A 15,212-nucleotide genomic window follows, 5' to 3' on the forward strand; every position below is an offset into this window, starting at 1 on the left:
GAGCAACTTCGCCCTCGATAGGGTTGCTAGAATTCCTCGCGGGGTATAGAAGAAAGAAACAGGTCTCCTCGTTACGCTAATTGTCGCCCAAAACTTTCGTCGACAATTGTCCGTGAAATCTGAGAGGATTAAAAGAGAGAATAGATTGCAACGCGCACTTTTTCGAAACGACTACTTTTTTCACCATCGAGAATCTGTCGAAATAAATCACGTTTCCTGCTTGATATCAACTTTGTAACACGTTGTTATCTTCTAAATGCCGGTATATTTTTTCGAGAAATCGGTAGCGGAATCATGTCCCCCGGAGAGAATTCTGTAAGAAGAGAATGAGCGCAGAGAAAGAGGCAGTTAGTTTTAAAATCCCGCGATACAACCCCGCGATTCCTCGAGTCCAGAACTCAACACAAAGTGCCAGTCGAGAGATATTCGTTTGTTATGACGTTTAGTTAAAAATTAAACACGGCACGAGGCCGTTTAACGATTTGGTACGGCTGTTGCCTGCTCGGCCTGTTACGGCGCACGATTCTCACGTTACGGCGCGGGCGTCGCGATACTGGCGTCTAAACACAGGCTCGAATTCATGATCAATAAACTACGCGACCTATCAGCCGTGGCGCTCTCTCGTTCTCTCCCGTTTCAAAATGCAACAAAATACGCTTAGTTGCACCCTCGTATCAATCTACAACACTCGCAAGACAATCTATTCAAGGTTAAATCGCTGTTATTCCGCGTAAACCTTGTTTTTTTTTACTCACAATACCACGCGAGTTGTTCTCGCGTTTTAATTAAATAAAACATCGCCTCAAACGCGTAATTATATGATTAATTTCCCAAAAACGTTTTATTTTCATTGCACGCAATTGTCAGTTTAAAAAATCTCGCTTTGGTAGTCATAAGCGAATGCGTAAAATTATCAAATATCGAAACGTGGAGGAACTGTTTGATTTTCGGTCAGGAGGGCATCCTTGAATTTTGCCCCATGAATTTAGAAACGATACTTTATACCGGCTTTCTCAGAAGAAACTAATTTGTCAGGTGATACTTTCGCGTTGTTGTAAGAAGTTCCCTTTCTCGTCACCGATACTCGTGCAGATTTAATTAGCCCGCCACCGCGGCTGTGTGCAACATTCGCGTCACGCGTCGTCGATTTTCAAGCGCGTTGACGCGAGTCGCTTTATTTTCTTTCTTCGGGGCCCTCGCACGTTTCGCGTGAGAGCGGCTTTGTCGCGCGAGACGGCGTGCACGAAAGACGCGTGGAAATTCGAGTTGCGCGTGTAGAATTGCGGGTTGCACGCGCGCTGCTCACGTCGCGCCCGGCTTCACGAGAGACGGTGTTTGCCAGTTCACAAGCAACATTGTAACTCTAAGTGGAGTGCACGTCGAAGTGAGAGAAAAAAAAATATGATAGGGAGGGGGCGGAAGGAGGTCTCTCGGGTACGTTGTACCGTCTACCGTGTGTCGGAGTGCAACACGTGCAAACACGGCGACGTTGCCGATCTCCAAAGCTCGACGCGAGAAAATTATAATTCGAGACGCGAATGTGAGAAATATCGAGTTACAAGAGATGTGTCCAGATATGGAATCGCCAATGACACAACGATAATCGGCAACTTTTTCCTTAAGTGGCCTTATATCTGTCAAAATTTACCGTCAGCTAGATTGTGTCGTTTGACGTATCTAAAAAAAAAAAAAAATATATATATATATATACATATATATATATATTTTGACATTTAGAAGGTAAGCGATGTATAAACGTCACTTTTTCATCGGAGAAGGAAAACGCGTCGAAAAATGTCCCTCAAACGATCCGATTCGCTGCCGCATCCACCCTGTGGTCGTGGCTGGCAACGCCGGGCCCGTATATACGTCGTCTCTTGGGATCATACGTGGCGAGATACGTGGTCAGCACAATGCAAGAAAAACATGGGCGAGTCGCCCGAGATGAACGTGGTTCCTGGTATCACCGAGTGCCGGGGCGCACTCCACGCGCGAGTACACGCGAGTGCAACTCGAATACGGACGGAATTATCTGTCTGAGGAATGCGCCGCGTGACAAGAACGATAGTATTATCAGCGTATATGTCGCGAATCGTCATCTGATACACATATCCTGGACAGTTGTCTGTGAGAAAGTAATGAACTGAAGTGGCCCTTCTCATAGGACAGGCCCTAAAAAGGGATTGTATGTTTCTCGATTTCGGAATCGATTTTTCTCTCGAGAGAGTCTAATTAACTGGAGACTTTATTCGTATCTCCTTTAATATTCAGCGTTAACTATCCCGTAACGTAATTAAATTTGAGATTAAAATTCTATTAAAGTAAAATCCACTCACATAAAATTAATGGAGGAATGGAACTTCGTTATCTTTCTTATTTAAAGCTTTATTCGTCGAAAAATCCGTTAACTTTTAATAATTTAAAATCTTTCTCGAGTATCAGATTAATATATGAAATATCCTCCGGGCTACAACTCGGTCAGTGTTTGACAATAATTGTTCTTCAGTTTGATAACAACTCTCCGATCTCGATTAGCACAATTACGAATTCATGGTCATTTAGTTAACGTTGTTCACCCGCATTGAATAAATAATTAATATCCAAATAATACAAAACAGTCGTATACTTTTAGAAAAACTAAATAAATATGTATATTAATGCGGGCGTCAGCGCATCTGGCGAACGCTCTTCTCGCAGACGCATCCCTTAAAGCCGACGCGAGCACTCCATATTGTACGACCGCGGGGACGGGACAAATCGGGTATCGCGCCCGCTCGATCGAGACGACGACGACGCGACGGCGGGGGATGAAATCTGGCGATTCGGTTGTTTGTTCTTTTAGCGCGACAGCTACGATGCGGCTAACGGCGCGGCGTATTTTCGGCATAAACTTCGCGTTGTATGCCGGGACACGCAGTATGCTAATAATTTGGGCCGCCGTCCCGGATCTTATGTCATCGATGTCGACGTAGAAATCAAAATGGGGTTAACGAGGCCGGGACAGCGTATATTGTACATCAAAGTAGGCTACAAATGTATTTTTTTACGAAGTGTCTTATATAATAGTGTGGAATATTTAATATTAAAAAAATTGAATCTATTTTTTTTTTAGAATGTATTAGTCAAACTTAGGCGAGTTCTAGGGGCAGGTTTACGTATTCGTAAAAGAATTTTGCAATAAAGAATTTCAGTTAGATCATTAATTTCGACAAACAGATTTGTTTAAAGTCTGAAGAGAGTCAAGACTAGAGTCAAGCTCAACAGGGTCTTCTTTCCCCGCTAATTTTTCCAAGCCCGTTCCCTTGGCAGTGGTTTCGCTAGATAGTAGATAGTAAAAAGTAAAATTGTTACACATCGGCGAATAAAGGATTTATGAAAAATATATATTCTTGTAGTTACTTATGTTAGTAGTTCTATATATAGAATTGCTTTTTCGAACTCGTTGATTAAACGCACAGTTATAAATAAATCGAAATTCGCTATTGAACCGAAACGTTGGAAAGTAAAGGACAATTCGTAAAATTCTTAGCTTACGCAGAAAATATTAGATTGTTCGTTTTTATGTTGTATGAATCATCTTGAAAAGTGACTGCTCTTACCGTATATATGCGAGCATATTTCAAGTGACAGAATACCCCGAGATAGCGGAAAACCGCAAAACGAAGATCGTTTCTCAATCAAGAATTAAAAAAAATGCCTTTGTGAAATAGTTCAGGTGCGTCCTGAAAAGCGCGGCTATCTCTGAAAGGACGAGTTTAACATAAATCTATCTTGCTGCATTCCAATTTTCTGCGCAGCAGTAGCAGTTTCGGCAGGAAATGCCTTGATTGTTTTCGTACGTGATCGACTGAATGCAACGCGAACGGGCGCGAGCTTGCAACTCCGCTGGGGCTTAACTTCGGTCTCACCTACATTTTCGACTATGGCGTCGCCCATTCTCTATCGGCAATGCCAGCCAGCCAGGATATTTCTCTGGTACGCCGTTACGCCCTCACCTCGTCCCCCGTCTCGGAAATCCGGCAAAAAGATAAGGGTGCCGCGCGGGAACGCGCGCAATTCATCATCCCCGATCGGTCGAGAGACCGGAGGCCGAAATCCATTCAGCGATTGTATACGGCACAGCAGCATCGTGTGTGCCTGCGCATATTAACGCGTAAAAGTTGCTGTAGGTCGTAACTTCGACATTTACCTGCGACATCAACGATCGACGATGTTTTGTTCACGATTTGGGCCGAGAGATCTGAACATTTCGTGAACAGCGCGAAGCAAAACGACCCTATCCTGTATAACGTAATCCAAGTTCGAAAGAGATAAATTGTGAAGGAAAAAATTTCTCACTAAATATCACGGTGAATAATTGAAACGGACACGAATTTACATACTCATAATGGTATTTTTTTAATGCGTCTAAATTGTTCTTCCGTAATAAGAGAGTTTACAATAAAATAATATAATAAATCCTAATAAAGTTTTACTCTTGAATCTCTCATTGCAATTACAATAGAAATAATATTAGGTAAATCCTAATAAAGTTTTATTCTTGAATCTCTCATTGCAGTTAAATTATCGAGTACAACCCTGTGTGATTATATTTTAACTTGAGGTTATGTGGGAGGGAGAATAGAGACGCATTGAATTAATTAAAACAGAACACGGTGAAAGAAGAATAAGAAAGATTCAACGACGACTGTTTCTTCAAATAAGTAGCCGGATATAATTAAACAAGTGTAGAATAATTAAACACCGCGATAATTTCAATCGTTTTCGACCGTTTTGTCGAGATTCAGGCCACTCGCCGCTGGATCTATTTCGAAAATAAGAAATAAAGAAAACTAAAAAAAGAAACAGTGAAAATGTAATTGTAGGATACAGGTTGATCGGACGCGCGTCGCGTAATGGGAATTTATGGGGCGCCGGATGATAGCGAGTGGCAAGCACGTAGTCTCTCTAATTCGGATAACACCGGCGCGATTCCGGCGCGGGATGCATAACACCTATTTACCCTGGCCCGCGCGCACAGAATATGGACACGGCGCTTCGCGGCGCGGGATCGCGCGCGTGCGGATGTGTCATTTCTCACGGATACGCGGCCTCATCCTGCGCGCCGGCAAGAGAATAGGACGCGGGACACATTACGATACGAAAATAACGGCCGACGGCCGGGCACGCGTGCAAATCCCGGCAAATATTATCTCCGCCTGTTTCGCGCGCGTACACGGCGGATATTCTCTCTCGCGCGTATTTGCGCGCAAACTCCCTGACGTGTATATCGACGCGCGGAGGGTGTTCTTTGTCCCGCGCGCTGAAAAATCTTCGGCGATTCCCCCAAGCGACACGATGGCTTGGGTTGCCATCCTGCACGATCTGTATAGTGCGCCTTCCCGCCGGTTGCGCCGTCGCCATTTATTTCCCTCCTCGCATAAGAAATGCCGCGATAAAAATAATAAGTTACAAGCGGGTCTCTCTCTCCGTTCTCGACGACCCACTGCACTAACATTTACATGAGATTTGTGGCCGATTTTTCCCTTGCTTTTTCCCCTTGCATATCGTGATACACGTGAAACCACCAGACATTCGCATTCTATTCTACCGTGAAACATTTTATCGTATATGATGTAACAATATTGAAAATTGTAAAAAACGTGCGTGTACATTCTACGTAAATTAAAAAAAAAATATCTGTGGGAGATAATTATGGGCATCATTTCCTTTTCCCAATCCATTAACTTTTCGTGCGCGAGGAATTCTTTTTAGATAGAACTTTTTGTCTATTTCGATATGTACAACAGTATCGGTAATCGTTATCGAATGTAATACCATTTCTCGTTTCATATACGCGACGATTCGGCACTTCCGACACATATAGCGCAATCGACGTATACCTAGATAATTGCACGTCATTCTTCCCGCATCGTCCCTCTTCAGTTTCTCTTTTATCCGAGCAAAAAGGTCGGGATTTATCCGGGCGGGCGCCAGGTGAATCCATGAGATTAGAAGAAAGATCCGTTAATTGGACGACGGGGACAGATACCGGTGGTCGCAAATTGGATTGCCTCATCCTCCCTCTCGCCGCGCTTACTTACTATACCCGGATATCGATTATAGTCGTAATGGTATGTAATAACTGTAAAAATCTGCGAACGAATAGCGATTTTGATAATGAAGAGAGAGAAAGAGCAACGAGTGAACGCATTATATCGGAAAGCGCTGATTAATAAATCAGATGTTGCCGTGATTCTCTTTGTCTTTGTGGTGAAAATTCTATCGTGCCGCGCAACGCGGAATTTAATGACGTTCTGAACTCGGAACGTCGAAGCAACGAAAACCAATGCATTCTTGATTACACGAGTACTGATCGTTACTTTACGAAAAATAAAGTCTTAGGAAAATTACATAATTCGTGACATGATTCTCCTAAATATTAAATTGTATTCATTGTACCCTGTAAAATGTTTCGTTATGTTAAAAATGCAACGACTAATTGGGGGAAAATAAATAATAATCATGATAGATTAAAATGAGTTCATAAAAGAACACAGAAATATTTGATGAAATGATTATTAATGTTCTTGCAACTGTAATAAAGTGTCTAACTTATTTCATTAATCTGAAACATCTTAATTAAGATTGCGATTGTACTTAAGACGCGGTCTCAAATATAAGAACCGACTGAATACCGGTTTATGAAATCTTGGCGTGTTTTCAGAAAATTTTTTTACTGACAGGTTGTTGTGTGTTTTCGGGAAAATAAATATTTAGCCATGTGTTGCTATCGGCATGTCTCAGTCGAACACCTTCATCAACCTTCAAGATTATAACGCTGTCAAGGCCTTCTTGAAACACGTGCAACCGGATTATGAAAATTCTGTCCAAAAAGAATTCTGCAACGAAGATTTAAAAATTCTAAAAAACTAAGATCTAATCTTTTCAAGTTGCAAAATCTTCACAACTAAAACCTAACCCTTTTCAAAACTTCTTTTAAAACTGTAACAAAGGTCGAACATCTGTACTATCTACCTGTTAGTTTAGGATTTATCCGTTTCTATTCAAAACCGAAATATTATTTTTGCAGAAAAGCAATTCGCAGATTTTTCCTAATACACAAGCAGATCCATTAATTTCACTATTAATCTTACATTCATGCCTTTTTAAGTATAAACTCTAATGCGTGTTATATATTTTATAGATTAAACAAAATTTATCTACGATAAACGTATAGTTTGTTATTACAATGCTCTTTTTAAAACCCTTTTTTGTTGCATTAAGATAATAAAGAATAACTTTTTCAACATAAAACTTTTTGGAGAAAATTGAAATTACATTTTAATTGTATCATATATCATCTTTTGTAATATATACAAAAGAATAAACGTAATTAGATATTTTATAAAAATGTTTTATTGGAGTGTGAATTTTTCTTCGCGAGAAAACTAAGGTCTTTTACCTTTCTGGAAAGCAGAGTTAAAATAGGTAACGACTTTTATTATAAATCGATGGCAAGAACGTTTTGTTACAATTATCCTTCGGGCTTCAGCTGCTCTTTCGGTTTTTTCAAGGAAACAGGGGGGGGGGGGAGAGGGCGCATACATGAACGTTCGCACGTGCGTGCACCCCACTGGAGAATTCCTGACCCTCCCCGGGACTGACCCTGCTATCAAGGGTGGAGCTTAAAATAAGGGTGGTGCCTCTCACAGCTTACCTATCCCATCGGGAAACAGCGTTGGTTGAGATGAGCAAGGGTAAGGTAAAGCAGAGAGGAGACATTGGTTCAGCGACAAGAGAAAATAGTGAGTCGCTCTGAAATGAATGCTCCCTAGTCGAGTTCAACGCGCGACGCACGAGCGAGTCTCTTTTTTACGTTCGCACGTCGTCTTGTTAACATCGGCAGATTCTAATCGATCGCGGCGAATCAAGTCTTTTTGAATTTCGGTGCAACATTGATCGGGCATTCATCGATTCCTTCGATCAATGACACGTGCGCGTCCGATGTCGTGGATCACGTGGTTTGGAAATTGCAATAATGGCAGATAGTCATAGCGGTTTCTTAACGTACGCGTGCTCGGAACTGATGATTAAGTAGTTTCAACGTCGTCGGCGACACGTGCAAAACATTGTGAGCGATCTACGTGGTGTCAGAGTTCAGCTAGTTGCGATAGGAAGAATGCGTGCAACATGGCACCGATGGAAAATTACGGACGCGGGTCGGCTGTCTCGAGAAGTGACCCTTACATCCAAAATTGGAGAATTAGACACAAACAAGAGAATCAGGAAGGTACTATGTACATATGATCCGTCATAATAAATACGATTCAGATTTTTCTGAATATTCAAAAATACGTGAATTATTCAAAATAATTGCTCCTCGGTTGCTCATATGTATAAGCTCCACACCCGAAAAATCTAGTTTATTTAAATTTACAAATTTATCAATTCATGTTATTCGGATTAGAACGGTGCGAGTATAAGAAAAACATATTATTTTCGCGTGCTTTGTAGTCACATGCGTAATACATGCATATTTTAAAATGGAAATCTTTAATCCTGGAAAAAGTACTTTTAAAACTTCGTTGATCTGTGTGAAGAAAGAGACTTACATATTCGAAATAAATAAGGATATTTCTCACCGAAAAATTAATAATGTATAAGATTTTTAATGTAAATTTTTTATTGTGTGACTATAAAATACAAGCAAAAATAAAAATGAGCAAAAATAATTTCATTTTTTTTCTCATTTTTATTTTTATTTTAAGTAAATTTTGGTACATTGTACTGTGTTATCATCTCTGTAGAGTAATTAAATTTCTTGAATCCACGGATTTATAAAAATTAGATTTTTTGGATCGTTAAAATCGGAATTATGCGATTGTTCATACTTGGATAAATGGATGAAAATAATTTCAGGTAATTTAGTATTAAATTATTCGGATATATATATAAGTTTACGGCTTTAGTAGTAATTCTTCTCTTTATACGTCATTTCTGTTACAAGAAGACGCAAATATAAAAACAAGGAAAAACAAATCTAACTGAACAGAATAGAACTGAAAGACTTTTCTCTTTCTTTTTCTAAATAAATAAATAAAATAAAGATAAATAAAACTGAAAGCAAACCTGCATACCTATAAAAAGCTACATTCCGATCAATTCTTACATTGATTAATCTCGAAAGAAACTCAAATTCAATATCTAATAATATTATATAAATATATACAATTAATACTATAAAATTAAATTTAAAAAATATTTTATTCGATATTTTATAAATAAAACCTCCGATCGTTAATACAATATTAATTTTATTAATATATGTAAACTCTCGTGTATAATTTTTTGACGCATATTTAATCGTGAATAATTTTCATCCTTTAACTAATCAATTTCGTATAGTAATCCGCACGTGTTTCAAGCATCGCCACAAAATGGCGCCTCTGGTCAGAAGTGTTCTCTAATTTTCTCCGACGATAGTTCTTAATAATAGTTCTCGATCTTGTGATCGCAATATGGAAGTATATGATACCGAAACCGGCCAATGAGGAAGCAACTTATTCTCGGAGTGTGGAGTCACTTTTCCTTGGACCTGTTCGTCACCGACGCGACGGCCTGCAGTTTTCCCGGTAATGCAACGAGCGCGAACGAATATTTGAGCGCGGTTTCTGGGAATGCGCGAAAAAAAGGATAACTGTTCAGTTATGCGCATTATCTTGGAAACAATACTTCCTGGTAGCGGAATAATGCACACGCAAATTCATCGCGATGTTGCGAACGCTTCCGTTTGGTAATTTTCTTAACTGATGTTTGACATTTTTCTAACGATCGACGTTTGGAGTTATTTATTATGAATTGTCACGTTCATGAGTTAGGTGTTTCATAAATCAGCGAAGGAAAGATTAATCTTTCAAAATAAATAATATTTTAAAATAAATTTCTATGTAGAAAAAAGAGATACTTTGAAAGGATATGTGACAATATTTTTGTTATATTTTTACTTTCTACGAGAAAAATCATTCCTTCAATTTACTTAACGTTTAAAAGCTTAAAAGCTGGCGGGCTGTTATCAATTGAATAATCTGTTTAATTTATGTTAATTATAAGCAGAAAGATCTTCGAAACTGACTAGAGAATTGTTATCCGAAATTATTCAAAAGAATTTTTCTAATGTTTTGATAAAAATCTTCATATACACAAATAAGACAAACACGGGTGAGATGGCTATAGAAGAGAGATGGCTCACCCATGTTCTCTCAATCTAGCTCGCCATCTAGTATCGAGTAAACACACTAAAAAAAAAATGTATTAATCCCAAAAAATATTTAGTTTGATACGAGCAACTAAACATTTTAATTAGTTTATCTAAACATTAGTTAAATTAATTAATTCTTGATTAAAAAATTTTAAAGGTTGACATGAATGCACCATACCTTCTTTAGTGCAACTTAATAATTGTTGAAAAAACTAATGTTTAGTTAACTAATTAACATGTTTAGTTGCTCGTATCGGACTAAATATTTTTTTTGGAATTAAGAAATTTTTTTCTCAGTGCATGAATAGGCCATCTCTCCTCTAAGGTCATCTCACCCGAATTTACCCTATATCGTTTTTATTTTTGAGATTTTTTAAATGAGAGAGAAAGAGAGATGACAGAGTGATGACTTTTTTTAAATAAACAGGAAGACCGAGCGAATTTTACGCGCTTGATAAGATACTTATCTAAGGGAAATCGAGAAGTGTTGAGCGTCGGTCGGAACCGTCACCGAATGCAGAGATAGAGCGACAAAAAAATACATTATTCAAACAAATTTCCATTCGAGAGAAGTCCGGGTAGCTACATCGTTAGGTTGCTCTCTCGCCGGCGCTTTAATGACGGTTTGCTCCCTTTGCTTTCGTTTCTTATAACGAGGAGTTTCGACGTCGTCGTTACGCGCCGTATCACTAGCGAACGACGACGTCGCGGTCAAAATCTCTCTCGCATCGACCGTGCGTGTTGGAGAGCACTTGAGGAATTCACTCCAGCTTCCGACTTAAAACGTGAGATATTTTTAAGGGATTTAATTTTATATGAATTTCTGTGTTTTACAGGTATTTTGTACGCACGCGTGCTTGCGAGTAATGCGAGTGCATGTGTAATTTAAATCGAAGTGCTTGAGAATAGAAATGCATAACATTAATTGCCTCGTTTATAAACTGTAAATTTGATACAAAAGGTTGCAATCGGTATCAGAATATCAGATAAAAAAGTCTACTGTGCGTAAGAAGAATTAAATTGCACATAAGTGAAAGAGGAAGGAAAAAAATGTTGAAGCTTTATTGCACGTAAATCCGTCCTTTATAGGGTCGTATATAGATCTTCTATTAAATTTATAATCAAAAATTCAATAATTGAATCGTGGCCTTCTATTAAATTTATAGTAAAAAATTCAGTAATTGAATTGTGCATTTTTGTATAATAATATGTCGAGCAAACGGCAAATTTAATCAAATAATTTTATCTTTTAAATTTTGTTCGATATACGACTAACCATATTTAACATTTTTTGCAATTTATGAATTCTATTTCCTTATTTCCTTGTTTGAGATATTTTTATTACATAGAATACATAGATATAAACCCGCGAATTTAACGTGACGGTATAGGCTCTTCGAGTGTAAGTTTTTTGTCGATTTATACTTTCGAAATTTGTCACGTGCCCGCAAAGTTATGGAAAATTAAAAAAAACATTCGTAGTCTCGATTTTATGGATTAATGCCATGTGTCTATAGAGACGGTTCTATTTCATCTGGGAAAAAATGTAATTCGGCTTGGAAGCTTCGAACGTGATTTCGAAATAAAGTCACGACCGCCAATATTGCAAGACAAATAATTGCGCCTGCAAAATTCCGATCTCTACGGGGCCAATGACACACCCGGTTATCCAGGGCGATTTACATGAAACGTAAAAAATTGTATGAAATTTTTACAACATTGCCTGACACATCGGGTTCAAGCAACGTCGAGTGTAAAGCATTATATTCATATTATTTTAGAAATAATAAAATATAATTACAAATATATGAATATTTGCATATCATGTAAATTTCATAGCTTATAATATGAGAGAATATAATATTTTCCAGCGACGATATTTCACAATAATTGATATTTATTAGCAAAGATATATAACGGATATAAGCAAATAGAGAGCGTTCCTGAATTGCGAGGAAGGTGTGATCATTTTCTGTATATATATAACACAAGGACAAGACGAGGGCAAACGTCTATATTTTCCAATCCGATTATCAGCAATGCGATATCAGGTGTTACAGGATATCGGCATTTCTGCCGGCGACATTAACGATGACGATGAATTGCGATTACGGCGGGCGTGGACTCGAACTCCGCGTAGCGGAGTTAAGTTAATTCAGCTGGGTACGCTGATAGCGCGACTACTTTATGCTGTCGTTTATGCAATTCGCGTTATTGCTGCATCGATTTTACATGCACGCGGGTAAGTTGCGCATGTCTAGTCTCCCCGGTCGCGAGCACAAACCCTTAATGCCACTCTTGACGTATTAAGTTCTATCCTTAAGAACGACGTACGTAAACATGCGCGATAACATCGAGGAATTACGAGTTACCTTCCCTCAATTTTGATCAAGAATGTAACGTTACATATGCAAGAAGATACATATGTATATTATATTATAAAATATAAAAATATATATATTCTTTTGGATAGAAATATTGTATGTTCTTTAGTTTTGAAAATTCGAAGTTTCTTAAAGTCTGAAAAATCTTTAAAACTTCATCAAGAAATAACAAAATGTATAAAGACAAATTTAAAATTTAATCAAAATGTAATTAAATTTAAGAATAGAGTTTTAAAAAATTAAATGTTGCTAAGCAAATTAAAAGATGCTATTTATTTATTTATTTATCTGTTTGTATATGACAGTTATAACAATGCTATTAAATTACGCTAATAAAATCCTAATAAAATTCGTTAAACACATTCGTTTGACACACATGTTTCACGAAAATTATTCCTTTTATTTGCAGACAGCAGTCCTCTCTCAGACACATTGGATCTGAGTTCGCATCATCCGCATCATCATCATTATCATCATAACAATAACAACAACAACAACAATTCGAACGGCATCGCTAGCTCCACTACATCCGGTGGTTTGCAAGAAATCGTGATGAAAGAAAAAAGCAAAAACGCAGCGCGGTCGCGCCGCGTTAAGGAGAATCAGGAATTTTTGGAGCTGGCGAAGCTGCTACCACTTCCAGCTGCCATTACTACACAACTGGACAAGGCCAGCATCATCAGACTGACCACAAGTTATCTCAAGATGAGAGCCGTCTTTCCTCATGGTAACGAATATGCCCATTTGGTAAATCTTGCTTTTATTTGTTATAATCGAGTTTTTTTATATTATCAAATCGAATCAATATATAGAATAATGATTAATAAATAATAATATACTTATCGGCATAAGTTACACTGTTAAATTCGTTAGTGTCAAATTGTAACCAATTTGAGTCATTTTAACCATTCCCATAGATCGCCAACTCAATACGTGCTCCAACTCAATACGTCGTTAATTTAATTAAAACAATATTAATTCAACTAAACCTACTAAAATGGAGTTGAAATAATACTGTTTTGTGTTAAAATAGTATATTTCAACCCACATGGTAGTTAAAAATAACAAAATGTTATTTAACTCAAGGCATTGGTTTAAATTTCATCCTTTAATATTTAACGGCATACAATGTCACTTGTTTATCGAAATCAATCTGAACCTACCAGAACGATTGCGTTATCCAAACTCCATAATTGAGCATAAATAGCCGCAAATCATGCCTTTTTTTATCTTGCCGTTGTTATAGGGCTGGTATGAATTTAGCAACCGGACACTTACGCGCAAAGGGCAAATAGTATCGGATGAGATGGATGTGATTGCGCACTTAATGCATTGTTAGTTCCCAACGCTTTGTAAGCAAAGCATGGGGGCCGTTATAGTGTTACAATGGCCTCCCTCAGTTCGATTCCCCCTCTCACGACATTGGCGAATTGAATTTCAAGTGGCTGCATCCCTCTAGAACGATTGTCCCGTCTTTATTCTCGGGTAAAAAGAGACACGGCGTCCTCACGACGACGCTTTTAAGGGCGCTTCCTCGCGCGCTTTGTCGAAAAACGAGCGTGAAATTTCTCGAGAGGCCGATCGCCTCGTCGATTATTACCGCAAGATTAACCCTTCACAATTCAAAACAACCGGCGGAAATCGATATTAAATGAGACGCGTTGTAATGTCGCTATTTTAAACTTCTCATCTATGATTTATTAATAAATATGACGATTTCTGTAACAGTGATGTTTAAAAATAATATCGGTGTTACGTCAAATCTCGACGAATCTATTTTTAATAATTCCTCACGTTCTATCCCAAGCTTCATGCTTGTTATGGATTCCAATGTAAAATTCTCGATGTAACGCGGTGATAGCGAAGGATATTGAACTGAGACAGTTTCTTTCTTCGAGATGGATCGAGCTGTCTGTCAAACGTGCGCCATTGTACGCAGGCATAATAATAAAGATAAAATCGTAAAATTTCTGACACGTGTAGTATATTGAAACAGCATGATCGACGATTCTTCCAAGAAATATGTCAGTCGATAATCAAACTTGAGAGAAACATGCTCTAGAATACACGACGTTTGAAATGTCACACTCAAATATGAACACATAGTACGTGACATGAATGATTCTACTGAAATTTACTTCAGTATAAAAGCGAAAGTGATTTCTCTTATCAAACTAGATTTCGGTTTCTTCTAATTTTGACGGGTATTTTTATACGTTTTGATAATTCAAAAGCCGGTTTTTAAATTTGCGTGTCTCTTAATCTTTCGGTTTCTGACGATTAATGTGTCTTAAATAATACTTAAGAGAAATAAAAACGATTTTTTTTATTGAACATTGTTATTTATGAAAATTAGTAATGATAACTTGAAAAGTGTAAATTCAGTAAAATTTGTATATGACGTGTATGCGTCATGTTCATTTCTACCAATGTAGATTAACTTTAATCTCAGTTTAATTTACTTTTTGCCTTTTTCTAGTTCTAAAAATTAAAAAAAAATATAAAAGTGAGTTACACCGAGATTAAAGTTAATCTACATTCGTAGAAATGAATCAGCAGTCGCAATAATCAATACATTTCACCAAGAG

The 15,212-nt window shown here is 37.9% G+C and overlaps 1 protein-coding gene across 1 annotated transcript in view; it reads left to right on the forward strand.

Annotated features, from left to right (window-relative positions):
• Positions 1-15,212, forward strand: part of LOC112463375 (neuronal PAS domain-containing protein 3-like) — a 35,980-nt gene that overhangs the window by 10,819 nt on the left and 9,949 nt on the right. Inside the window, exon 2 of the mRNA XM_025029783.1 lies at positions 13,034-13,446. Coding sequence (XP_024885551.1) covers positions 13,034-13,446 — 413 coding nt within the window. The remainder of the gene's footprint in view (positions 1-13,033; positions 13,447-15,212) is intronic.

The sequence above is a fragment of the Temnothorax curvispinosus genome, unplaced genomic scaffold, assembly GCF_003070985.1.
Source record: "Temnothorax curvispinosus isolate PA1 unplaced genomic scaffold, ASM307098v1 QBEX01013138.1, whole genome shotgun sequence".
In the NCBI taxonomy this organism is placed as follows: Eukaryota; Metazoa; Arthropoda; class Insecta; order Hymenoptera; family Formicidae; genus Temnothorax; species Temnothorax curvispinosus.